This window comes from Bos indicus x Bos taurus, chromosome 3 (genome assembly GCF_003369695.1).
Source record: "Bos indicus x Bos taurus breed Angus x Brahman F1 hybrid chromosome 3, Bos_hybrid_MaternalHap_v2.0, whole genome shotgun sequence".
Lineage (NCBI taxonomy): Eukaryota > Metazoa > Chordata > Mammalia > Artiodactyla > Bovidae > Bos > Bos indicus x Bos taurus.
This window is the reverse complement of record NC_040078.1, coordinates 40,473,028-40,498,856: the sequence shown is the minus strand read 5'-3', so window position 1 is coordinate 40,498,856 and position 25,829 is coordinate 40,473,028. Positions and strand designations below refer to the sequence as shown.

The window sequence follows — 25,829 nt, the reverse complement described above, 5'->3', positions numbered from 1 at the left end:
AATAGTTTCTATGTACGTAAGTGCTTTCTTCCAATGTGGAATTTCACTTAAAAGAATTCTGCTTGAGAGATCCCCTGATATAGGCTCTAAAAGGGTATGTCTACTAATTGAATGAATGTTCCATCTGGAGCAATTGAACGTTTAATTGTAAGACACAATGTGCTTCTCTGTCTTTACTCGCATTTATTTCAAGTGCTTTCGTTTTCTTTTTCCACTTTAATTTCAAGACAGTTATATTTCACTACTGTGGGCAGGATCCAAGACTGAGACACAATATCTCTCCTTTCCAGAGTTGGCAGGAAGTAGGAACACTGAAAGAAAGCATAGTCAATGCATGTGTGGAGTGAGAGTCTCAATTCACTCTGAAGCTACTGCTCCAGCTAATTCAGAGCAGTGATGACAGGCTTTGCAGTGGGGGTGGGGAATGGGGGGGCGGCGGGGAGGAATGGAGATGTGGCCAGTCCTTTGGAAATACAAATACCCTAATCAAAATTGTAAAATGGTGGGTTTTATTAACAGTATCTTGTGCTAACATAAACAACTAAATGAAGATCACTTGCATTTTGCAAACCACTCTTTTATTTTTCCAAATGAAAAGTGCTAAATTAATATTCCAGAAGTTTCTAGGACTATATCCATAAAATAAAGTACCCAAAGAGTTGCAGGAGCCTTTCAAAAATCTGTTTCATGTGACTTGGCATGGCTACTGATGAGGACCAAGTATATTTCCATATACACTTAATCTTTGGTCTTTCCATAGCAATTTGAACTAGCATAGGCATCTGCTGGGTTTGAATTGCACAAAGATTTATATTAGGAGGCACTTAATACTGTGAGAGTAAAATTTACACATGTTTCCGCCAAGAAGTCTGTGTCTTCAATTAAACCCCCTCCACTACTGTGGGCATGTGCTTTTCATTAACATAAAATAAAAATGATTTCTTTCAATTGTTGCAAGTTGATTAGGACTCTAAATTTGAATTTTGTTGAATTAATTTAAGGTCTGATAATAATATGTCATAATCATGGTGTCACATACAATGTTCAAAATACTAAATTAACCTTAAATTTTGGAAACATTCTTAATTATCCTCTTTCTGTCATATTATACATTCATATCATCAGGAAATCTGTCAATCCTATATTTGCAGGATATTCAGGATTCAAATCTCACAATTTTGACCAGGTAACCATGTCTCTCTCCTAGACTCCTAACTGGTCCCTGCTCCCACTCTGATGCAACCAGAGTCACCATTTTAAAATATGAGTCATATCAAGTTTCTCTCTAGCTAAAAGCTAACCTGATACTCCCAGTAAAAGCCGAAGTCCTTACTTTGCCTAACCCTGCCTCTCTTCTATCTCATGTCCACATTTCTGCTTTCTGATTCGCAGTATTCCAGCCTCACTTCTGCCTCTTTCTTGTTCCTTTCACCTAATTCACTTTGTCAGGAATGCTCTTCCTCCATAACCCCACATGCTCACTCCCTGGCTTCCAAGGTCTTAGCTCAAGGCAACCATGCCGAAGAGGACTGCTGTATCTAAAACAATCTAAAACAGTATACCCTACACTTCTTACTCTGATGTATTTTCATTCATAGAATTATCATCACTTTTCATATTAAGGATAATGATGTAAATTACTTGTTAAAGCCCAGTTTTTTCCTGGGTTTGAGAGGCAGTTTTTCCATGGTTCTGACAATGGTAATCTGAGTGTGAATTTTTTTTTCCCCATCTGAACAGCTATTTCTTTCTTATGTCTATAATCAAATGTTATATTTGTGATAAATCTTTTTAGTAGCCTAAATTCAGCAATAAAATATCAAGTACATTTAACAAACATTTATTTGCTTTTAGCTGCTCCTGAAATGATAGGGAGCAAAACAATATTAAACAATATTCACAATACAGAATTCAGCATGATTTTCTTAAGAGAGTGGCTGTTACTGGACAGTCTACCTGAGTTCAAACCTCACCTTTGCCACTTTCCAAATGCAAGTTACTTAAATTCCCAGTACCTTACTTCCCTTATCTGTAAAATGGGTTTATTATTATTTTCTTCAAAAAGTTGTGAAAAATTAAAGAAGTTAACTTGTATAAGGTGTTCACAACAGTATACAGCACATATTGAGTATTATATAAAACTTCCTATGATTGTCAATATTAATAATATTGGTGCATGCATGCGTGCTAAGTCACTTCAGTCATGTCCAACTCTTTGCAACCCTGTGAACTATAGCCCACCAGGCTCCTCTGTCCATGGAATTCTCCAGACAAGAATACTGGAGTGGGTTGCCAGCCCTCCTCCAGGGGATCTTTCCAATTCAGGGATCAAACCCAAGTCTCTTTTGTCTCCAGCATTGGCAGGCGGGTTCTTTACTGCTAGCTCTATCTGAGGAAGTCAAATCAGATCATTCTTTTGCTCAAAACGTCTACAGTGACTTCGTATTTACCCGGAATAAAATCCAAAGTGTTTCCAATCACCTATAATCCAATGTATTATGGGCTTCCCTGGTGGCTCATTGGAAAAGAATCCTCCTGCCAATGCAGGAGATGTGGGTTTCATCCCTGGGTCAGAAGATCCCCTAAAGAAGAAAATGGCAAGCCACGCCAGCGTTCTTGTCTGGGAAATCCCATGGACAGAGGAGCCTGGCCATCTACATGGGGTTGCAAAAGAGTCGGATAGGACTTAATGACTAAACAACAACACAAAGTATTATACCATTTTCCCTCCTGCTGCCTCTCCATCCTCAACGTTTCACTCTGTTCCTGCCACACTGGCATCCTTGATGTTGCTTAGGCCAAATCAGTCACAGCCAGAATCAGAGGCTGTGCATTTGTTTTTCCTTCATGTGGAATAGTACCCTTTTAATTACTAGCAGTGGCATGCAGCCTACCACCTTTGCATGTCACCTTCTTAGTAAGACTATCCCTGACCTCACTCCTTAAAATTGCACTCCCCACCATCATCCCCTACTCTCTTCATTGCTATATTTCTCCCTGTCACTTATCACCATCTGATATTCATTAGTAATTTTTTATCATTCACTGCTTGACCCAGATTGTAAACTATGTAAGGTTAGGTATTTTATTGTTTTGTTCATTTCTGCATCACCACTCCCTAGAAAAACTGCATCACACTTTATAAATATTTGTTGAATGACCGAATGAAGGAACTGCTTTCCACACAGTTAAAACACAGGATTATTGTGTTACTTACTTTCCATCTGCAATGTTAACGGTTCTAAAAAGGGGATAGTCTTCTGGGGCAGGTTTTCCAGTGTGGTCTTCATACAGGAAAACAGGTGATCTCCCAACCTCAACACCAATTTGCTGAATACCGTGCTCATTATATATAGATAAAAGGAAAGACTGAATTCCTTTTTGGGGTTTTATTGTAAATAATATTGAAAAATCTTCTGGAAAAGTTCCCCCTGAAAACAGAATGCCAAAGAGTCAGAAATTCTAAACTATTCCTGGATCACCCTATTATTTTTGAGCTTACCAATGTGGTCTTAACCAGTAACCAAAGTTCAAACAGTAATAACAATACTGACTTAAAAACCAGTGGGGAGGGGATTCTATTAATTTTTGTCTGCAATAATTGTTGAAGCTGTATTCAAACTTCGCCACCACTCATTAAAGCACAAGGATTATGTAAAATTGAATGCATAATTAGGAAACAAGATCATGGTGCCAATTCAATATCAAACACACAATAAGCACTTTTAGAACACTTAAGATGAAATTCTGGTGTACAATTTGTATTTTCTGCCTTTGTCTAATCTGTGCCCTCTATCCTCTCTTGAAAGAGGCATTGTAAGGACACAACATATGATGGTGCTCTTAGTCATCTCTTCAAAAGCTAAAGATTTTCTGAGCAGTTTTTTCTATCACACATGAAGTTTCACTAATAAAAAGCTTATGTCATTAAAATCAGAACTCTTAGATACTTGATTAATTTGATTCTAAATTTAAGAGGGTTAATTTTTTTTCTTTTCCTTCTCATCATCATATCCCAAATATCCAGCATGGGGCCAGACCTATATAAGTTCTTAGTAAGCATTTATTAAATAAATATATAAATTAAATAGTTACCACAATACATCTCAGATATTTAAGCAATGACTATTGTGGGTTTTTTTTTTTTTTTTTTACTAAAAACACTGCATATAAATTTGTGGGTTCTATTTTTCAAAAATAAGTTTACATATATATTTTATTTAATCCTTTTACTACCCTGGGACATAAGTAAAGTAGGTATTGTTATTTGAAGGATGAAATTATTTAAATTAAAATTTTTACACATGCAAAACTGGTGTATATGTGCATGCATAAGCCAACACCAAGAAATTCCATATTCAGTCCATCCATTCCATACACTATTATGTATGGTGGTATGAAATAATAAAAATACTATAAATATGAATGCCATGAATTCAAATTCAGAAGACTATAGGAGACTTTAAGTTTTAATGTGAAGAATTTATAGAAGTGAGAGGGATACTTATACATAAAGATATTATGTTAAGTCAATTAATTAGAATACTATTTATAATAATAAAACATTAAAATTGCTTGCAATGGTTGGGATTGGTTAAATGAAATTTTAAAATACTAATACAGTGGAATTCTATGCAGCCACTTAAAATGATATAGTGGAAAGATGTCTTATGAAATGGAATTAATTAAAATGCTATGGAAAGTAAATAAGAATATTTCACAAAGAAAGCAGTCAATTAACGTTACCTATTTGGTTCTAATCTACCTAAAATCTAGATACTCTAAAATCTAGATAGATGCCTCCAAACAAATAGTGTCTACTTAAAATTCTTAATTTTAATCTTTAAAATAATTTACCAATACAACTTCACTGGATCACAAATAGATCATAAAAACCTTGCTTTCATTGCAATTTATACACATACACAAACACACACACAGAGTAAGAATTTTGTTTGATTTGATTTGTGTCACAGAGATAGCCAATTTTATATTTATGAAAATCAATAGAAGAAAAATGATCATGTATATAGAATGGAAAGATAATAAAACACATCAATTAACAAAAACACCTTTTAGCTTCTTTTACTACAAATAAAAATATAAGTAATTCAGCCTAAAATTGAGGAAATTCAATAACAAAGAAGTTTTTTCTTCAAATGATTAACTCAAAATGTTGTTGAGAATTATAGGACTTCTCTCCCTGAATACCTCAATTTTCAAATATGTTCTGTACTCAAAAAAATGATGCCAAAATAGTATGAGTTGGATAAAACAATATTTTTGCAAAAATTATTTAATAAAGGACATTTACAAAAAGAGGAATTTCAGGAAATAGTATATTCATGTGAGACTTAATAAGTTGTAACAAATTTTAATCATTCCATTTATGTAACACAGCTTTTGAAAATTGTCAACTTCTAATTGTAGCAACAAGTAAAATCTTTCAATTATGGAAGCGTTTCTCAATTTAAAATTAAGCAACAATATTTTAATTGTAATCTCTAAGTTATGACCTTTAGAAAATAAATTATAAAAAATCATGACTCAATGTCAAAATGTCCACAATATAACCTAGACACTTATTTAGATTCCTCCCTATAAGATGCTAATCAAATTTGTTTCAGCCAACTAAATCTATCAGAGATAATTCATTACAAAGTAAGTTCAATAACACAAATTCAACCACTTAAGATGTGAAATTTTATCTAAATAGTAGTGATCAGTATACATGATACAGAAAAAATGTGTAAGTTTGCAACTTAGTATGTTTTAAAATGTATAAACACAAACTAAGAATAAAGTATCCTCTCTATTAAATGATTGCTGTTAAAGGAAAAAAATGTTACCACCTCTAATAAGTGTATATACATAAATCCTAGATGTGTAATAATCACTCAGAAGAGTATATCAGATACAAAAATGATTCCCTAAATGGGCTTTTAACATCAATAGATATTGCATCCATGAATACATTTGATATTAAAAAAGCACAATAACTATTATTGGGGTTTAATTTTTAACTTGTGGTCCATATATTTTCATGCAGAATATGTCTCCCTTTAAATAAAATCTCTTTCTGATGTAACTTAGTGGTTGGTAGGGTTTTTAAAATCATGTGTGAAGGTAATTTTGCGTAATGGCAAAAGCCTACTTTAGTCTAAAAAGAGTCCCCAGACTATCTCTCAGCTTTAAATCATCCATGGGTTCTGTGACTGTATTCAAAAATTTCACATTTCTAACACCTAATCCATTATTTGGGTTGAAATATTCTTCTTTCCAGGTGGTTATGAACATAAAGTTCAATATACACAAAGTTTCTTGTACTGTGTCTGTCCCACAGCAGGTGTTCTAAAGAGACCAGGTGGAATTTGCAAATTACAGCATCTATTCAGGTCACAGGTACAGAGTTCTCAGGTATTTAAATTCAAGGTCTCAAATTGGGACTTTGGAGGACACATAAATTAACTCAACAGAGCATTACAATGGCAATCTGAAAACACTTCCCCAACCCTAATGTTGAAGTTTCCAATACTACTGCTTACTTCATTCATTAGGAAAGAAGTTGTTACTTGGTGTTTTCATAATGAAAGAAAAAGTATTCCAAATAAATTTCCCAAGATTTTTCACTATTTTAATAAGGAATGCTACTAACACATTCACTTTAGATTTTTTAATGGTAAAAGTGCTGTTGGTAATTTTTATTAAATGCTCTTTTGTATTAATTGACAGGAAGCTATATCTTCCAGGAACATAACCCTATAATCACTTGCATGTGGAAACAGATATAGATGTCTCTTCCTATCTGAATTACTCATTATTAAAATCACATACCTAAGACACAATGTTTTGAGAAGATGGGGAAATGTTGATTATTCTGTTAACTGACACAGAAGGACCTCCTAGAAGTACATGTTGTGCTCTTTTTCCAAGAATAAACAACAGAAATAATCAAATTAATCAAAATAACTACTACACCAGAGGGCGGAAAAACTGATCCTGAGATGATGAGCCAAATATAAAAAATTATAAACTAACTTCTTGAGTATCTCTAAAGCTTTTCCATTAATCTATTTTACTCTCTGTTTCTCTCCTGAAAATTCCCATCCTTTTCCTATTTCAGCATTAGAGTGTAAATAAAGAGAAAAGCAGCTTAATTTTTACTATTTACAACTTTCACATTTGATTTGAAAAATATTTCATGAATTTAATTTTTCATTTTAAGTCAGAAAAAGTGTGCATTTTATCCTTATATTTGCATTTTGTTACTTTTGTCCACCACAAATTTGCATTTTTCAAGACAGGAGATATTTTGGAAAAATCAATGATTTAGCAAAATAAATCTATTTTCAAAAATACTTTAAAATGTACTTTCTTGAAAAATATGCTATTTTTGCTTTGTAAATTTGTAGTCCCTTGATCTATAATTTTTCTATCAATAGAAAAGAGTTTTATGTAAAAATAGGGAACTTGAGTTCCTTCACATGAGGACACTAGAGGATAATATGAAGAATTTAAAGGATAAATTGTTTCTGAAAAGATCCTAAAAGACCAAAAAGGAATACTTGATAAGACAATATTGGCCTTGGCAATGAAACAAACCCTGCATTAAATATTGACCTTCTGTAATATGGATAAATCAGAGTCTCAGTGAAATTCAGTTTCTTCTTCTGTTAAATAGGAACAAGGCCACTCAACTCAGTGAAGCTGTAAGAAAGAAACAATCGATATGTATCCAATAGCAAGCAAGCACTCATAATAAGGCACTTACTTAGAAAATGTGATACTCAGAAATTGTCATTTCACTACTCCCTTTCCCTACATTATCATGACTTCTAGACAATTAATACCAGGTCATTTAGTGCTTTCAAGGACAGGAAAAAAAATTCACCAAGTATTTTTCAAACCATTATGAAAAATCCCCCCATAATTATGCATTATGTAGCATGATAAAAAGGAATAATAATAGTTATCAAAGCAGCAGTAGTCGCAGTAATAAAAAGAACATACCTGAAAATAATTGTTTCGTTGGGGCGCTAAGTTGTGCTTGCTTTGAAACTCTGTAAGCAGTATCTGAACCTTTTGAATTCTTTCTGTTTGTGCAAAAGCCCGTTGTTTTTGATATTCCCTCTGGAGAATTGTGAAAATCTAGAGCTTTTAGTACATCAACTGGATCAGCTGAAAAATACGTTAAAAATAGGGAAAAGTAATTGAACAAATAATCTAATAAAAATGAGTTATTTTTTAAACAGAGGAAATTGTATCCTACTTCTCAAATCTATGTACCACCTGCCATGCTTCCTTAACACTAAGTTGGGGGGCTGAGAGGCGGAGGAGCAGGTAAAATACAAACATTCTCAAACACAAAATATCTCAATCAGAAATCAAATTACGAAAAGCAAAACATATTGAAAAAGCCAGCATTTGTACATATCCCATTAATTTCTAATCAACATACTATATTCAACTATTCATAATTTAAACAGAGGTTATTGTAAAGATTCAAATTCACAATGAATGTTATATATAAGCATTGTAAAATGTGCAGTTACTAAGCCATATTGAATGCCCAATGATAAGTTAAAAGTTGTTTAAAAGAATAGGTAACAAAATATAATGCCCTTGCTTTGAGTGCTTTCCTGTGAAAGTCCCTGGAGATACTAAGGCTTTTTTTTTTTTCCTTTTTATGTTAGCCTCAGGGTGCCTAGAATAGGCTGTTTGTTGGCAGAACCATAAATTTCCCAAATCCAATCCATTTCAGCTACCTCCTGCTACTAACCTTAAACTTCCCCTTTGTAAGTGTAATCCTTTAGGTAAACTTTATGTTTCAAATGGCTTCATGGACTGTAATTCACATACCATGCAATTCACCCACTCGAAGTATAAAATCTGTTCGTTGTGGTACATTGCGAAAAGCAAAGGAGAAAAGGAAAGATATACCCATTTGAATGCAGAGTTCCAAAGAATAGCAAGGAGAGATAAGAAAGCCTTCCTCAGGGATCAATGCAAAGAAATAGAGGAAAACAGCAGAATGGGAAAGACTAGAGATCTCTTCAAGAAAATTAGAGATACTAATGGCACATTTCATGCAGAGATGGGTTCAATAAAGGACAGAAATGGTATGGATCTAAGAGAAACAGAAGATACTAAGAAGAGGCGGCAAGAAAACACAGAACTGTACAGAAAAGATCTTCACGACCCAGATAATCATGATGGTGTGATCACTCACCTAAAGCCAGACATCCTGGAATGTGAAGTCAAGTGGGCCTTGGAAAGCATCACTACGAACAAAGCTAGTGGAGGTGATGGAATTCCAGTTGAGCTATTACAAATCCTAAAGATGATGCTGTGAAAGTGCTACACTCAATATGCCAGCAAATTTGGAAAACTCAGCAGTGGCCACAGGACTGGCAAAGGTCAGTTTTCATTCCAATCCCAAAGAAAGGCAATGCCAAAGAATGCTCAAACTACTGCACAATTGCACTCATCTCACACGCTAGTAAAGTAATGCTCAAAATTCTCCAAGCCAGGCTTCAGCAATACATGAACCATGAACTTCCAGATGTTCAAGCTGGTTTTAGAAAAGGCAGAGGAACAGAGATCAAATTGCCAACATCCACTGGATCATGGAAAAAGCAAAAGAGTTCCAGATAAATATCTATTTCTTCTTTATTGACTATGCCAAACCCTTTGACTGTGTGGATCACTATAAACTGTGGAAAATTCTTCAAGAGACGGGAATACCAGACCACCTGACCTGCCTCTTGAGAAACCTATATGCAGGTCAGGAAGCAGCAGTTAGAACTGGACATGGAACAATAGACTGGTTCCAAATAGGAAAAGGAGTGCGTCAAGATTGTATATTGTCACCCTGCTTACTTAACTTATATGCAGAGTACATCATGAGAAACGCTAGGCTGGAAGAAGCAGAAGCTGGAATCAAGATTGCCGGGAGAAATATCAGTAACCTCAGATATGCAGAAGACACCAGCCTTATGGCAGAAAGTGAAGAACTAAAGAGCCTCTTGATGACAGTGAAAGAGGAGAGTGAAAAAGTTGGCTTCAAGCTCAACATTCAGAAAACTAAGATCATGGCATCTGGTCCCATCACTTCATGGCAAATAGATGGGGAAATAGTGGAAACAGTGGCTGAATTTATTTGGGGGGGCTCCAAAGTCATTGCAGATGGAGATTGCAGCCATGATATTAAAAGGCAGTTCCTCCTTGGAAGGAAAGTTATGACCAACCTAGACAGCATATTCAAAAGCAGAGATATTACTTTGCCAACAAAGGTCCATCTAGTCAAGGCTATGGTTTTTCCAGTGGTCATGTATGGATGTGAGAGTTGGACTATAAAGAAAGCTGAGTGACGAAGAATTGATGCTTTTGAACTGCGGTATTGGAGAAGACTCTTGAGAGTCCCTTGGACTGCAAGGAGATCCAACTAGTCCATCCTAAAGGAGATCAGTCCTGGGTGTTCATTGGAAGGACTGATGTTGAAGCTGAAACTCCAATACTTTGGCCACCCGATGCAAAGAGCTGACTCATTTGAAAAGACCCTTATTCTGGGAAAGATTGAGTGCAGGAGGAGAAGGAGACAACAGAGGATGAGATGGCTGGATGGCATTACTGACTCAATGGACATGAGTTTGGGTAAACTCCGGGAGTTGGTGATGGACAGGGAGGCCTGGCATGCTGCAGTTCATGGGGTCGTGAAGAGTCAGACACGACTGAGCGACTGAACTGAACTGTGGTATATTATACTTATTCTGATCTTCCCTGGTGTCTCAGTGGTAAAGAATCAGCCTGTCAACGGAGGAGACATGGGTTTGATCCCTGGGTTGGGGAGATCCTCTGGAGAAGGAAATGGTGACTCATTCCAGTATTCTTGCTTGGGAAATCCCATGGACAGAGTAGACTGGTGGGCTACAGTCCCTTGGATCACAAAAGAGCTGGATACGACTTAGTGACTAAACAACTTCTTTTACTATTCATTCTTTAAATTGTTGTAAAATATATACAACATAAATTTTTGCCATTTTAACCATTTTAAAGTGTACAATTTAATAGCATAATTAAATTTACAATGTTATGCAATCATCAATACTATTTCCAAAACTTTTTCATTAGCCCAAACTGAAACGGTTTAACCATTAAGCAATAAGTCTCTATTCCTCTCCTCTGCCCAGGCCCTGGTAACTGATAATTTACTCTCCATTTCTATGAAGTTTGCTATGCTAGAAATTTCAAATGAGTGGCACCATATAATATCTCTAAAAATACTAAACATAGAAGTACCACATGGCCAAACAATGCCATTCCTAGGTATATACTTAAGTGAATTGAAATTCAGAATTTAAAACAGACATCTGTATGTGAATGCTCATTGCAACATTATTCACCATAATGAAAAAGCGAAAACAAGTTTCCATCAATATGTGAATAGATTCACAAAATGTGATATATACATATAATAGAATGTGATTCAACCAGAAAAGGAATGAAGTTCTAATACATGCTACCACATGGAACCATTGAAACACAATAGTGCATGAAATAAACCAGATATAAAAGGACAAATGATTTTTTAGACTCTTAGATTCCCTGGTCCACAACTAAATATTTACTTAATTCACTAAGCAAATCAAAACATGATTCAGGTGGTATAAGCATTATTATAAAAACAGACCTAGGAATCCATATTACTCAATATGCTCATATTCATTGGCTTTCTATGTTTAATCAAAAATAATCAAAATAAATAATAATAATAAAAATAAATAACCAAAAATAAAAATATTCATAGAAGACTATATGTTTGCCAACCTATCACTGAGCATGTCTGAGGCTGCAAGTATATAGATTTTATTTAATTAATTACACTACAAATATTTAGATTCTACTTAAGGAGGCACTAAACATGCCCCAATAATTATGTGGGAGGTAGTATCTATTGTTCTATAGAGATGCATGCAGTATTCTTTCATTCAGAAGGAAAAGAGATCATGTTTGGTTGAAAATGAGACCAATATTACTCATGTGAAAAGTTTCACTTGTTAAAAAAAAAAATAGAATTGCTATCAATTTTCAAATGCACTGAATTTTATAAGTACACTGTTTGGGGAGGACTTAAAATGAAAGTGGGACTGGTTGTAAAACCAGTTAATAACATTACCATGATTTATCACACTACACAAAGTAGACAGTGACCTGCAACAGAGTGGTGCTCTTTGAAAATTACAATTTCAATTAATATTTTTAGCATTAACTAGTGTCAGTTATAGAATGTATGAATGGATGACTGAGTGCATGAGAAATGTGCATTTGGTCATTTCCTTAGTTAAGTTTTTGAGATATTAACTTCTATACGTACAATCATGTTGAATGAAGCTTTATATAATTTGTCTTTTATCTTATAAGAAATGTACTTCCCTTTAATAATAACGACCATCTATTTCATCAAACTTTCAAATGAAAATAACACATTAACCAGTAGAGTACACATTGTTCCAAAATTTTAAAAAGAAAAAAGAAAAAAATATAATGAAAATCAGAATATTGAAGGATCAAATATATCCTCTTTAATTCAGCCTTGGGATATTTAAAACAATAACATTTAACAACAATTTTGGCTAAGTCCTGCTTTAAATGGGCATTTTTTAAGGCCAGTACAATACCTGACTATTTTTACATTCTTCTTTTCTCTTACCATAAAACTAAGAAAATAATAACTATATTAGCTTCCATGTCCAAAGAACCTAACATGGGACAGTAACTGGATTAAACTCTTCCTAGGTTAACCCTCACAAATTTTGCAGGCCATGTGTTCTTATCCCTACTATACAGATGAAGGAACTTAGAACCAGAACACAAATTAAGGATACCCCTAAAGTTTGTGCAAAATCAAACATAGGTTCATTCCACTTCATTGCTAGCCCATAACCAAACATACTGTGAAAAGAAACTTAAAACACAAATATATTAAAATCATCTTGAGCCAGTCCATTGATTCTTAAGGTTTATATTAGATTTAAATTAAACTCAGTTCATGCTTCAGGGTATAAATTACTCTGAAGGAAACTGTTTCTAAAAACACAGCATCTTATCTGCTTATTTTATCTTATCTTCTTGCACTAAAGCCATTAGCAAAAGTACATGCCAATAGGGTAAAGACTTCAGGATTGACATGAACACAGCTATGAAGGCTCTAATTCTTTCCTGAAGAAAAGGGTGCAGCTTCACAGTCACAGTCTCAGCTGTACATCAGTAAATAATACATAAAACAGACCACAAGTCTCCTTCTCTCCAAACTATCTCTTAACAGGATGACCTTTTCCAACAGCACAGGTTTTGTCACATTTGTTAGCTCCTACTTTGAAAGCAATATGATAAAAACACCCTCCCTCTACAGGACTCTTCTAAGGGCTCTATTTTTCAAGCCTAAATAAGCTTCTATGTAGAGACAAATGATATGAAATAATAATTCATTCTAAAAATAGGGATATATAATAAAGATTGCAAATAGTTTTTCCTAAAAATTTATATAAAGTTACGAAAATGTAAAATTCAGTTGAAAGTGAAGTTGCTCAGTCATGTCTGACTCTTTGTGACCCCATGTACCAGGCTTCTCTGTTCATGGGATTTTCCAGACAAGAGTACTGGAGTGGGTTGCCATTTCCTTCTCCAAAAATTCAGTTCATCAAGTCTTAAAGATGTTTCCTCTGAAGTAAACTAAATAGTAAATTAAGACACTTATTTGCTTCATTTTATACCATAACTATAGCATTTAACAAATTCTCATAACATAGTTTCTATGGACTTATATATACACACATGCATAGATGGGAGAAACTAGTCCACATTTTATTAACTGAACTTCAAATGTTTAAAGATTAAAAGCAGTAATTTATTATAGCTTAACATGAAATTAAAAGATGCTTACTCCTTGGCAGGAAAGTTATGACCAACCTAGATAGCATATTCAAAAGCAGAGACATTACTTTGCCAACAAAGGTTCGTCTAGTCAAGGCTATGGTTTTTCCTGTGGTCATGTATGGATGTGAGAGTTGGACTGTGAAGAAGGCTGAGCGCCAAAGAACTGATGCTTTTGAACTGTGGTGTTGAAGACTCTTGACAGTCCCTTGGACTGCAAGGAGATCCAACCAGTCCATTCTGAAGGAGATCAGCCCTGAGATTTCTTTGGAAGGAATGATGCTAAAGCTGAAACTCCAGTACGTTGGCCACCTCATGCAAAGTGTTGACTCATTGGAAAAGACTCTGATGGTGGGAGGGATTGGGGGCAGGAGAAGAAGAGGACGACAGAGGATGAGATGGCTGGATGGCATCACTGACTCGATGGACATGAGTCTGAGTGAACTCCGGGAGTTGGTGGTGGACAGAGAGGCCTGGCGTGCTGCTATTCATGGGGTCGCAAAGAGTCGGACACGACTGAGCGACTGATCTGATCTGATCTGATCTGAACTCGATACATCTAAAAAAATAGATGATTTCAATGTTCAAAACAATTCTTAAATGTCCCTAATGTTTTCATTGTTTCTATTTCACCAGTTCTCATGGCAGAGATCATGATTAGCATTCAGATGTACCCAATCAGCATAATACTTTGTTCAATAATATTTTTCCTGTTTTTTAGTGTACACTTTTTTATTTATTAAATGAGAAAATAGGATAGCAGACCCCGTGCATTACTACAATAGTCATTTAACCAGGTTCAATGACTTTTCTCATCTATCTGTATAGCACAGCTTGAGTGAGCTTCCAGAATTCCCATGCCTTAAGTCACTTTGCTTAAATTTCTTCAGAGAACCCCACCCACTTCCAGGTGGTTTGCACATACCTTGAATATAAAATCTTAATGATGTGGACACACCCACTCACTCTTCCAGTTTGATGCTACTGCATCTCCACCTTTTATCTCATTCCCCCTTAATGCCTTTCTCACTCAGATTTCTCCCCATACTGAAGTCAGACTTCACAGACTATTCACCACATTTTTTCTCCAGTCTTTCAGCTTTTATAAATCCTATTCTAAGGAAAAAAGTATATAACTGATGTGCAGCCTCTTCCCGAAGGCATTCTCTAGTTGGGTTAGATGTACCTCTATCATAGTACTTTCTACACTTGGTTTTAATTATTTGCCTACACTTATACACTTGGAGGAAGCACAAGCTGGAATAAAGATTGCCGGGAGAAATATTAATAACCTCGGATATGCAGATCATACCACCCTTATGGCAGAAAGTGAAGAAGAACTAAAGAGCCTATTGATGAAAGTGAAAGAAGAGAGTGAAAAAGTTGGCTTAAAGCTCAACATTCAGAAAACGAAGATCATGGCATCTGGTCCCATCACTTCATGGCAAATAGATGGGGAAACAATGGAAACAGTGGCTGACTTTATTTTTCTGGGTTCCAAAATCACTGCAGATGGTGATTGCAGCCATGAAATTAAAAGACACTTAGTCCTTAGAAGGAAAGTTATGACCAACCTAGACAGCATATTCAAAAGCAGAGACATTACTTTGCCAACAAAGGTCCATCTAGTCAAGGCTATTGTTTTTCCAGTGGTCGTGTATGGATGTGAGAGTTGGACTATAAAGCTGAGTGACGAAGAATTGACACTTTTGAACTGTTGTGTTGGAGAAGACTCTTGAGAGTCCCTTGGACTGCAAGGAGATCCAACTAGTCCATCCTAAAGGAGATCAGTCCTGGGTGTTCATTGGAAGGACTGATGTTGAAGCTGAAACTCCAATACTTTGGCCACCTGATATGAAGAGCTGACTCATTGGAAAAGACCCTGATGCTTGGAAAGATTGAGCGCAGGAGGAGAAGGGGACGACAGAGGATGAGATGGTTAGATGGCATCACCGACTCAATGGACAGGGTTTGGGTGGACTCTGGGAATTGGGGATGGACAGGGAGGCCTGGCGTGCTGCGGTTCATGGGGTCGCAAAGAGTCGGACACGACTGAGCGACTGAACTGATTTGCCTACTGGGTTTCCCAGGTGGCACTAGTGGTAAAGAATCTGCCTGCCAATGCAGGAGATCTAGGAGACCCGAATTTGATCCCTGGATTGGGAAGATTCTCCTGGAAGAGGAAATGACAACCTACTCCAGTATTCTTCCCTGGAGAATCCCATGGGCAGAGGAGCCTGGTAGACTACAGTCCATGGGGTCTGACATGACTGAGCAACAGAGGACACACACATTTGCCTATTTCTTACTTGCCTGCCCTTTTCCAAAACTAGAAGAGAACAAGTATACATACATACACACACACAAAAACCCATGTACTATATAAAATACTGTATAATGTAAAACACATTAAGGTGAAACATATAGAAGCAACTTCCTCTGAAGCCCACAGGGCTTTCTTGTCTTGAAACAAAAATTTGTGAGGGCCTAGTATGTCTTTCCTCTTGTGTTCTGTTGATCTCTTTAACACCTCCACTCATCCATTAGACTATCCCAGGTCTTTATTCCTTCCTCCTTGGTGCCTCCAATGTCTGCTCAGATTACTGTTCTAAGGTCACACAAATGCTTTGACTGTTTAGTCTCTAATCCCTCCTTTGTCTTCACAGACTCCCTTGAGCAGTAAGTAGCCCATAGCAGCATTGCAGTGTTGAAGCGCCAGGCTGGTTTGAATCCCACCTCCGGCACTTAGCATCTGTGTTATTTGGACATATTACTTTGCTGCTTTGTACCTCAGTTTCAACATCTGTAAAATGAGAATAATAAAAATATCTACCTGAAACAGTTTTTGTGAGAACTGACTCGATAGTTGAAATAATAGGAAAACTATGCTTCTGTATTAAGACCTCCTTGCTGCCTATTTTTCTCTGGTACGTGAAATAAGAATGCTTTTCAATGGTTGAAAATAAAAGAAGCTTAATATTTTATGACACATGAAAATTACATGAAATTTAAATGTGTGCCCATAAGTAAGCTTTATATTGTACATACAGCTGCAGCTATTCATTGTCTGTAACTGCTTTTGCACTACAAGGACAGAGTTTTGTAGCATTGGGTGGTCCTCAAAAGCTAAAATATCTGCCATGTGATCCTTTTAAGCTGAGTCTTGAATAGATTCATCAATGAAGAGGAAGCAATAGAAATATCAAATATGACAGCACAGATAAAAGACAGCATAGAGTTAAAAAAAAATGGAACTCTTCTTGTCCTGACAGGACATCAACACTGAATAAATTTAGGTGTTCAGTCTCCCGGGGTGGGGGGCATCTTGGCTTCTGAGGACTTCTTGAGAAAAATCATATCACCACCATGAAAATGCACAACCACAAACTCCAAGAGAGACATCTACACTAATTCCTACCTGCTTCCTCAACCCCAAATTTCATGCTCTGGCTCAAATAAACATCTCTCAAGTTTCTAAAATTTACTGTACTCTGTTGAAGATTCTTTTTTCAATCCTTCATCAATTGACTAAGGATAGTTAAGTGTTTTTTTTTTTTTTTTCTTTTTAACCCTATCTGTAGAATTTCCTGGAGAGTTTTTAAAACATATAGATGTATGGGTCCAACTCCAGAACTAACATCTAGAATGACAGAGCAGGGAGTGGGGAGGGTCCCCAGGCATTTATGTGTTTTAAAGTTTCCCAAATGAGTCTAATGTGTAGCTGGGCAGTGAACTTAGACCTAATCAATCTTTTGATATCAACCTAAACATGATTTTCTTCAGGAAATAGTTTCTTATCTACCCCTAGGCTGGGTTATATGACCCTTTCATAGGATCCCAAGTTCCCTTGGATAGCTCCACACTCTATTTTGTTCTTTTGCTTAATTATTTATTTTCACTCTAGGCAGTGTGCACTCAGTCACAGTGTATGTTTAAATTATGGCCTTGATTTCCTTAATTAGGTAGTCTTGATTGCCACCTAATTTCTCTCTCTCTTTTTGCTGAACTTGTAATTTATTGGTTAATATCTACCTCCCAGTAGATCATAAATCTCCTGACAGCAAACATCACCACTATGGGTGTTCACTGTAATATTCATAAATAACATAGTACCTGACACATTGTAAATAAAAATAGAAATATGGTTACTAAATAAATGAGTAAATGAGCAGTCACATTCTGCCCCAGGGTTGAAGTTTCTTTCTCATCAGTCTCAGAAGAAACAAGAAGAGGGTTGAAAGTGGCCTTTACTAACAGCACCTTGAAGAGCTTGACAAATCTGGCTGTTTCCCTTTGATTCGGGTATGGCAAGAACACAGGTGTGAAGTAATCTTACTAAAGAATGCTAGACGCTTTCCCCACTCTAGGGAGTCACTTATTCTCTCCTTGTACCTCACATCACAGGCCAGAAATGAAGCATATCCTTATAGAGAGAAATAAAAATAAAATAAGACATAGAAAGTGATATCAGCCATCTACCACCCAATCATGAAATGCTCTGATGCTCTATTAAAAAATAAATAAATAAAACAACAGAAGAGTATTTTGTTTATGTGGTAGTGGGAGGTAGGACTGGCAAAAGAAAAAAAAAATAAGAGAGAAGTGACTATTCATTATAATTTAACTATTACCAACATCCTGTTGTTTTTCAAAAGCATAAAAGCCCTTAATAAAGAATCTAAAATGTAAGATATGACAAGTGGACAGCAGTTAATAACAATTCCTGCAGTTGGGATAGCCCAACTTCCAACCCAAGTTTGGTATTTATTATTTGTGTAACTTTAGATAAGCTGCTTACCCTTCTTAGACTTAGTTTCTTCAACTTAACCAAATTCTGATAATTAAATGAGAAATGGAATTTTAAATTCTTGGAGAATAGTGTCTAAGTACTCAATAAAAAGAATACCTAAAAACACTATTTTGTCGAAAATTCAACCTTTCTGAACATCCAATAATCCCATCGAGTGCCACCAGTGTTTCCACAGTTCTGTAATTCACTTGATTTCTCTTATTCATTTCCTCTGACCACCTTGGGAAATCTCTTAACAGTTGAGTATAAGACTGAACACTTTTTATCTCTAAAACTGTTTTTTAGCTTTTTGGTGTTTTTTTTTTTTTTTAATCTCTAAAGATCCATTAGATATCATGCATGAAAAGTATGCAATACTTAGCAATCTCTCCAGCATGTTCTTATGTTATTCTAGGGACATACAACCCTAGGAGGCTTCCTGAAACTTTGACCACTTAAGCTGTCAAGTTCATTGTCCCATTACCACCCTGCAACGAAACTTGACATTAAAGCACGGATATCACTGAAATTGTCTCCTTTTCAATAATTTTGTCTTTGTATCACATAGACATTAATATAACTCTAGATTAACCCTAATGTGTTATTAGAAGATTTTTAAAAAGCTAATATTTTAATGTCTGACCTCTGATGCTATTACTTCATTTATTTCAAACCCACACATGCCACATACCAACCTTGTATTATAAACTAACATGAAGTATTAGAAAATAAAACATATAAACCTAGATTCTTCCATCTTTAAAAAGGTATGAAAGTTTATCTTTAAATGCCTATATGGCACAAGTAGGCTTTCCAGGAGGCACTAGTGGTAAGGAACTCATCTGCCAGTGCAGGAGAATAAGAGATGAGGGTTCAATCCCTGCATCAGGAAGATTCCCTGGAGGAGGGAATGGCAACCCAATCCAGTATTCTTGCCTGGAGAATCCCATGGACAGAGGAGCCTGGCGGGCTACAGTCCATGGGGCCGGGGTTGTGGGGGAGGTGTTGCAAAGAGTCAGACATGACTGAAGTGACAGCATGGCAAAAATAAAGTCAATATAAATCATATACATGCTTTAAGTCTCTACACAATTCTTTTTGGCTTAAACTACCAGACTTTTTGTCAATATTATGCAATCGAATCACTGTGTTCAGAAAAAATTTAAAAAGTGCAAATGGGAGAAATAAAAGGCTTGAATACATTAGTAAATTGTAAGTAAATAAGATTATAGTTGTGCAGTTTACATTAAATATTCCTAGGTTTGGGAAACATACCTAGGTTTGTATGTTTGTATAATAAATGTTTTGCCATTTAAGCCTATGTTTAGAGAATATATTTCCCTACAGAAAAAAAAAGAAAAGAATGAATGAAATACAAACATCTCAAGACTCAAGTTTTGGAGAAGCAGTGTCTTATGCTTCTTGAAAAAAACAAGCATTTGATACTCAAACAAAGAACAGCATCAAATCGAGGATGACATAGACAAAGACAATATAAAATAGGAGCCTAGAATTTTAGGAATTTTATAATTAATTTAATTTTATCAAATCAAACACCTAACAAACCTATTGGTACCACCATTTCAGAAGATAAGAACTCAACGATCAAATGTAAATGTACTTTCTTACATTTTCGTGAAAATACTAGTTTTTTGTTTTTTGTTTTTTTTTAAATCAGCTACAGAGTAAAATTCAAAACTGGAAAGGTCAGGGAAAAAATATATAGTAAAGTATTCTGAGTAGAACTAATGGAAAAACATGACTCCCATCAAAATCGATTGCATTCATGTCCCACTGGTCACAATTTATTCTAATTCTGTCCTATTTAGTGGTTAAGAAAAATCCATAAAATACAGAATCCCAGATGTAGTGTTGATTAGGACTGAAGTGACTTAGCAGCAGCAGCAGCAGTAGTAAAGAACCCGTTTGCCAAAGCAAGAGACATAAGGGACGCCATTTCGATCCCTAGATTGGGAAGATCCCCTGGAGGAGGGCATAGCAACCCACTCCAGTATTCTTGCATGAAGAATCCCAGGGACAGAGGAGCCTGGTGGGCTAAGTCCATAGGGTCGTATAGAGTTGGACGCGACTGAAGCAACTTAGCACGCACAGGAACAATAAATAAATTTGACTTGAATAGCAACATATATTTACATTTTCTTGATAATTCCTACTCTGTAATTGCTTTCTAGGTCTTCAGTGGGAAACATCTCTCTGCTACTTTCTAGGTAACTACAAGTCCTGGATCACTGCTCTGTTAAACCAGTAAAACAAAGCACAAACCCCCATTACAATTACTACACAACTACAATTCTCAAGACAACTGGATCAATGTGCACAGTATCTAGCCAATAAGTAAAATGTTCTACTAAGTGGAATTTGATTTCTATATTGACTATATCTAAACAGGTAAAATGAAATGAAAAATGTGGGAATTATTTGGATAAATATGGCCTAGAAGCTGTCCAAATAATATCTGTACTGCAAAGTTATCTAATTCTACATGTTATATAAAGCCTTAAAATAAAATCTCAACCCTTAATTTAAATGTCATTACTTTTTTACAAATGACAAATATTTGAGGAGAACTAAGGAGAAAAATCCCCTTCATAGATCACTGCCTTGACATGGCAAAAGGGCTTGGAAAACTCAGTGAGCCATGCTGTGTAGGGCTACCCGAGATGGACAAGTCATAGCAGAGAGTTCTGACAAAACATGATCCACTGGAGGATGGAATAAAAATCACCCCATACTTGCCGTAGGAACCTCATAAACTGTATAAAAGGACAAAAAGATATGACACTGAAAGATGAGTCCTCCAGGTCAGAAGGTGTCCAATATGCTACTGGGGGAAAGTGGAGGAGAATTACTAATAGCCCCAGAAAAAATGAAGCGACTGGGCCAAAGCAGAAGTGACACTCAGTTGCAGATGTGTCTGGTGATGAAAGTAAAATCCGATGCTGCAAAGAACAGTATTGCATAGAAACCTGGAAGGTTAGGTCCATGAATCAAGGTAAACTGGACGTGGTCAAGCAGGAGGCGGTAAGAATAAACATTGACATCTTAGTAATCAGTGAACTAAAATAGAGAATGGGCAAATTTAATTCAGATGACCATTATATCTACTACTGTGGGCAAGAATTCCATAGAAGAAAGGGAGTAGCTCTCATAATCAACAAAGAGTCCAAAATGTGGTACTTGGGTGCAACCTCAAAAATGACAGATGATCTTGGTTTGTTTCCAAGGTAAATTATTCAACATCACAGTAATCCAGGCCTATGCCCCTACCACCAATGCTGAAGAAGCTGAAGTTGATCAGTTCTGTGAAGAACTAGACCTCCTAGAACTAATGCACCCAAAAAATGATGTTCTATTCATCACTGGGGATTAGAATGCAAAAGTAGGAAATCAAGATATACCTGGAGTAAGAGGCAAGTTTGTCCTTGGAAAACAAAATGAAGCAGGGCAAAGGATAACTGAATTCTGCCAAGAGAATCCATTGGTGATAGCAGGTATCCTTTTTTGACAACACAAGAGAAGACTTTACACACGAACATCACCAGTCAATACCAAAATCAAATTGATTACATTCTTTGTAGCCAAAAAGGAGAAGCTGTATACAGTCAGCAAAATCAAGACCTAGAACTGACTGTGGCTCAGATCATCAGCATCTCATAGAAAAATTCAGGCTTAAACTAAAGAAAGTAAGGAAAACCACTAGGTCAGCCAGGTATAACTTAAATCAAATCCCCTATGAATATGCAGTGGAAGTAATGAACAGAATCAAGGGATTAGATCTAGTTAACAGTGTGCCTAAAGAACTATGGACGGAAGGCTGCAATATTGTACTGGAGGCAGTGAACAAAACCATTGCAAACAAAAAGAAAAGAAGGCAAAGTGGTTATCTGAGGAGGCTTCACAAATGGCTGAAGAAAGAGAAGTGAAAAGCAACAGAGAAAGGGAAGGATACATCCAACTAAATGCTGAGTTCCAAAGAAAAGCACAGAGAGACAAGAAGGACCTCTTCAATGAACAGTGCGTAAAACTAGAAGAAAACAACAGAAGGAGAAAGACTAAAGATCTTTTCAGGAAAATTGGAAATATCAAGTTAACATTTTGCCCAAGGATGGGAACAATAAAGGACAGAAATGGTAGAGACCTAGGAGACACTGAAGAGATCAAGAGGAGATGGAAAGAATACATAGAACTGTACAAAAAGGATCTCAATGAACCGTGTTACTACAATGGTGTAGTCACCCAGAGCCAGACATTCTGGGGTGTGAAGTCAAGTTGGTCTCAGGAGGCACTGCTGTTAATAAAGCTAGTGGATGAAATGGAATTCCAATAGAGCTATTCAAAACCCTAAAGGATGATGCCATCAAGGTGTTGCATTCAATATGTCAGCAAATTTGGAAGATTCAGTAGTGGCCACAGAACTGGAAAAGGTCAATCCTCGTCCCAATTCCCAAGAAGGGTAATACTAAAGAATGCGCTAACCATCAGACAATTGCACTCATCTCCCATACTAGTAAGGTCATGCTTAAAATCTTGCAAGCTAGGCTTCAGAATTATGCAAACCAAGAACTTCCAGATGTCCAAGCTGGGTTTAGAAAATGAAGAGGAACCAGAGATCAAATTGCGAGCATTTGCTGGATCACAGAGAAAGCAAGGGAATTCCAGAAAAAAACATCTGCCTGTGTTTCACCGACTACTCTAAAACCTTTGACTGTGTGGATCATAAAAAAAAAACTGTGGAAAGCTGTTAAAGAGATGGGAATACCAGACCATCTTTTCTTCCCACTGAGAAACCTGTATGTGGGTCAAGAAGCAACTGTTAGAACCCTGTATGGAACGACTGATTGGTTCAGGATTGAAAATGGAGTACAACAGGGTTGTGTGCTGTTACCCTGTTTGTCATGAGACATGCTGGGCTGGATGAATTACAAGCCAGAATCAAGATGGACCGAACAAACATCAACAGACTCAGATATGCAGATGATACCACTCTAATGGCAGAAAGCAAAGAGGAAATAAAGAGCCTCTTAATGAGGGTGAAGGAGGAAAGTGAAAAAGTCAACTTAAAACTAAATATTAAAAGAAAACTAAGATCATGGCATCTGACCCTATTACTTCATGGCAAATAGAAGGGGAAAAGGTGGAAGTAGTGACAGATTTCCTCTTCTTGGGCTCTAAAATCACTTCGGATGGTGACTGCAGCCATGAACTCAGAAGACAATTGCTTCTAGGCAGGAAACCTACGACAAACTAGACAGTGTATTGAAAAGCAGAGACACTATTCTGCCGACAAAGGTCTGTATTGTCAAGACTATGGTCTTCCCAGTGTCACATACAGTTTTGACAGCTGGATCATAAAGAAGACAGATGTCTTTGAAATGTAGTGCTGGGTAAGACTTCTGAAAGTTCCTTTCAGACAGCAAGAAGACAGCAAGAAGATCAAACTTGTGAATTTTAAGGGAAATCAACCCTGAATACTCATTGGAAGAACTGATGCTGAAGTGGAAGCTCCAGTATTTTGGTTATTTGATGCAAACAGCCAACTCACTGGAAAAGTTCCTGATGCTGGGAAAGATTGAGGGCAAAAGGAGAGGAGGGCATCAGAGGATGAGATTGCTGGATGGCATCACTGATGCAATGGACATGAACTTGGGCAAACTTCGGGAGATGGTGAGGGACAGGGAGGCCTGGCATGCCGCAGTCCATGGGGTCTCAAAGAGTCAGACACAACTGGGCAACTGAACAACAATAAAGGAGAAAAATAAGTCAGTGAATGAATATAAGAAGGGTTATGGTGATATGGATTTTAATATATGTAAGACAGGAAAAGCCTCAAAAAGATAAGGTTTGAGTAAATTCGGAAAAGGCATAAGCTCTTCCTCTACCTTAAGGTTTTTATGCAGTGGAATTGAAAGCAAAGAGACTAGTAAGTTCAAAGAAAATGAAATAGGAGCTGACCTAAGACGCTGAAGGAAATGCAAGGAGACAAATATGTCTCCAGCCAAGGAAATAAAAGGATGTAAGAGACGAGGTCAGAGAAGTAACAATGAGGGCATGTTGAAGGCAGCTTGTATAGGTCCTGTGGGATATTCAAGGAGTTTAGATTTAATTGCAAATGAAATGGAAAACCACTGAAAGTTAAAGAGAGAGAAAGAACATCAGCTAACTAATTTTTCAGAAGACTGTGACTGCTATGTTAACAGACTCTAGGGACACTGGAGTAGAATTAGAGTGCAGAGAAGGAGCAATTGCAATCTTCTAGATGTAAAATTTTGTTGATACTGTTTTCTTGGGCTGAGAGATGAATTACTTTGTGATATTATGGATATATTCTGAAGACAGCAGACCAGAGTGGAGTATGAGAGAAAAGGAGTCAAAGATGACACCAACGTTTTTAGTTCAAACATCATGATTGATTGTGTTGCCATTAACGGAGACAGGGAAGACTGTGATGAATGGACTTTAGGGCTGGAGTTCTGCAGTTCAGTCTTAGGCATGCTGATTTTGAGATGACTTAGTAAATGCCACTGGAAACAGCTGAATAGGCAGTTGAATGAGTTTAGGAGTCTGAAGTTTAGGGGAAGTTCAGGGGAAAGGTCTAGAGTAGTAACAATAAAACTTTGGGAGTTGACAGACTATCAATGTCATTTTAAACTATAACTAAATTAATGATATATTTTTTAAACTCTATTTGATATAACTTTCCATGAAAGAAATCATTATAAGTTAAAAATGCTTATAATAAGTAACTTATTCCCAACTAAATAAAACAGAGGTTTTGGTCCAACATATTAATCTTCAGAAACAAAAATCACTATTTACACTTTATGTTCTAAAACATGCTATAATTTGGTTAATAACAAGAACAATCACATTGTAAGGTTTAAAAATATTAGCTTACTTTGTCTCATAATAGACTTTATAAATGTGTACATGGTTGCTTATCATACTCCTTTATAAAATAGGAAGATTATTTATTCATTCATTTTTCAACTTCATCATGACCATAACTCCATATCAACTGTGACTCAACTGTACTAATTACCATTGAGAATGTCAGTTCACTTTACAGTAGATTAAATAATCCAGAAAA

At 36.2% G+C, this 25,829-nt stretch overlaps 1 protein-coding gene across 2 annotated transcripts in view; it reads right to left on the bottom strand.

Annotated features, from left to right (window-relative positions):
* Window positions 1-25,829, bottom strand: part of COL11A1 (collagen type XI alpha 1 chain) — a 223,393-nt gene that overhangs the window by 185,774 nt on the left and 11,790 nt on the right. For both annotated transcript variants that reach the window (XM_027536365.1, XM_027536366.1), the window contains exons 2-3: window positions 8,011-8,178; window positions 3,218-3,431 (exon numbers count right to left, since the gene is read on the bottom strand). In XM_027536365.1, coding sequence (XP_027392166.1) covers window positions 3,218-3,431; window positions 8,011-8,178 — 382 coding nt within the window. The remainder of the gene's footprint in view (window positions 1-3,217; window positions 3,432-8,010; window positions 8,179-25,829) is intronic.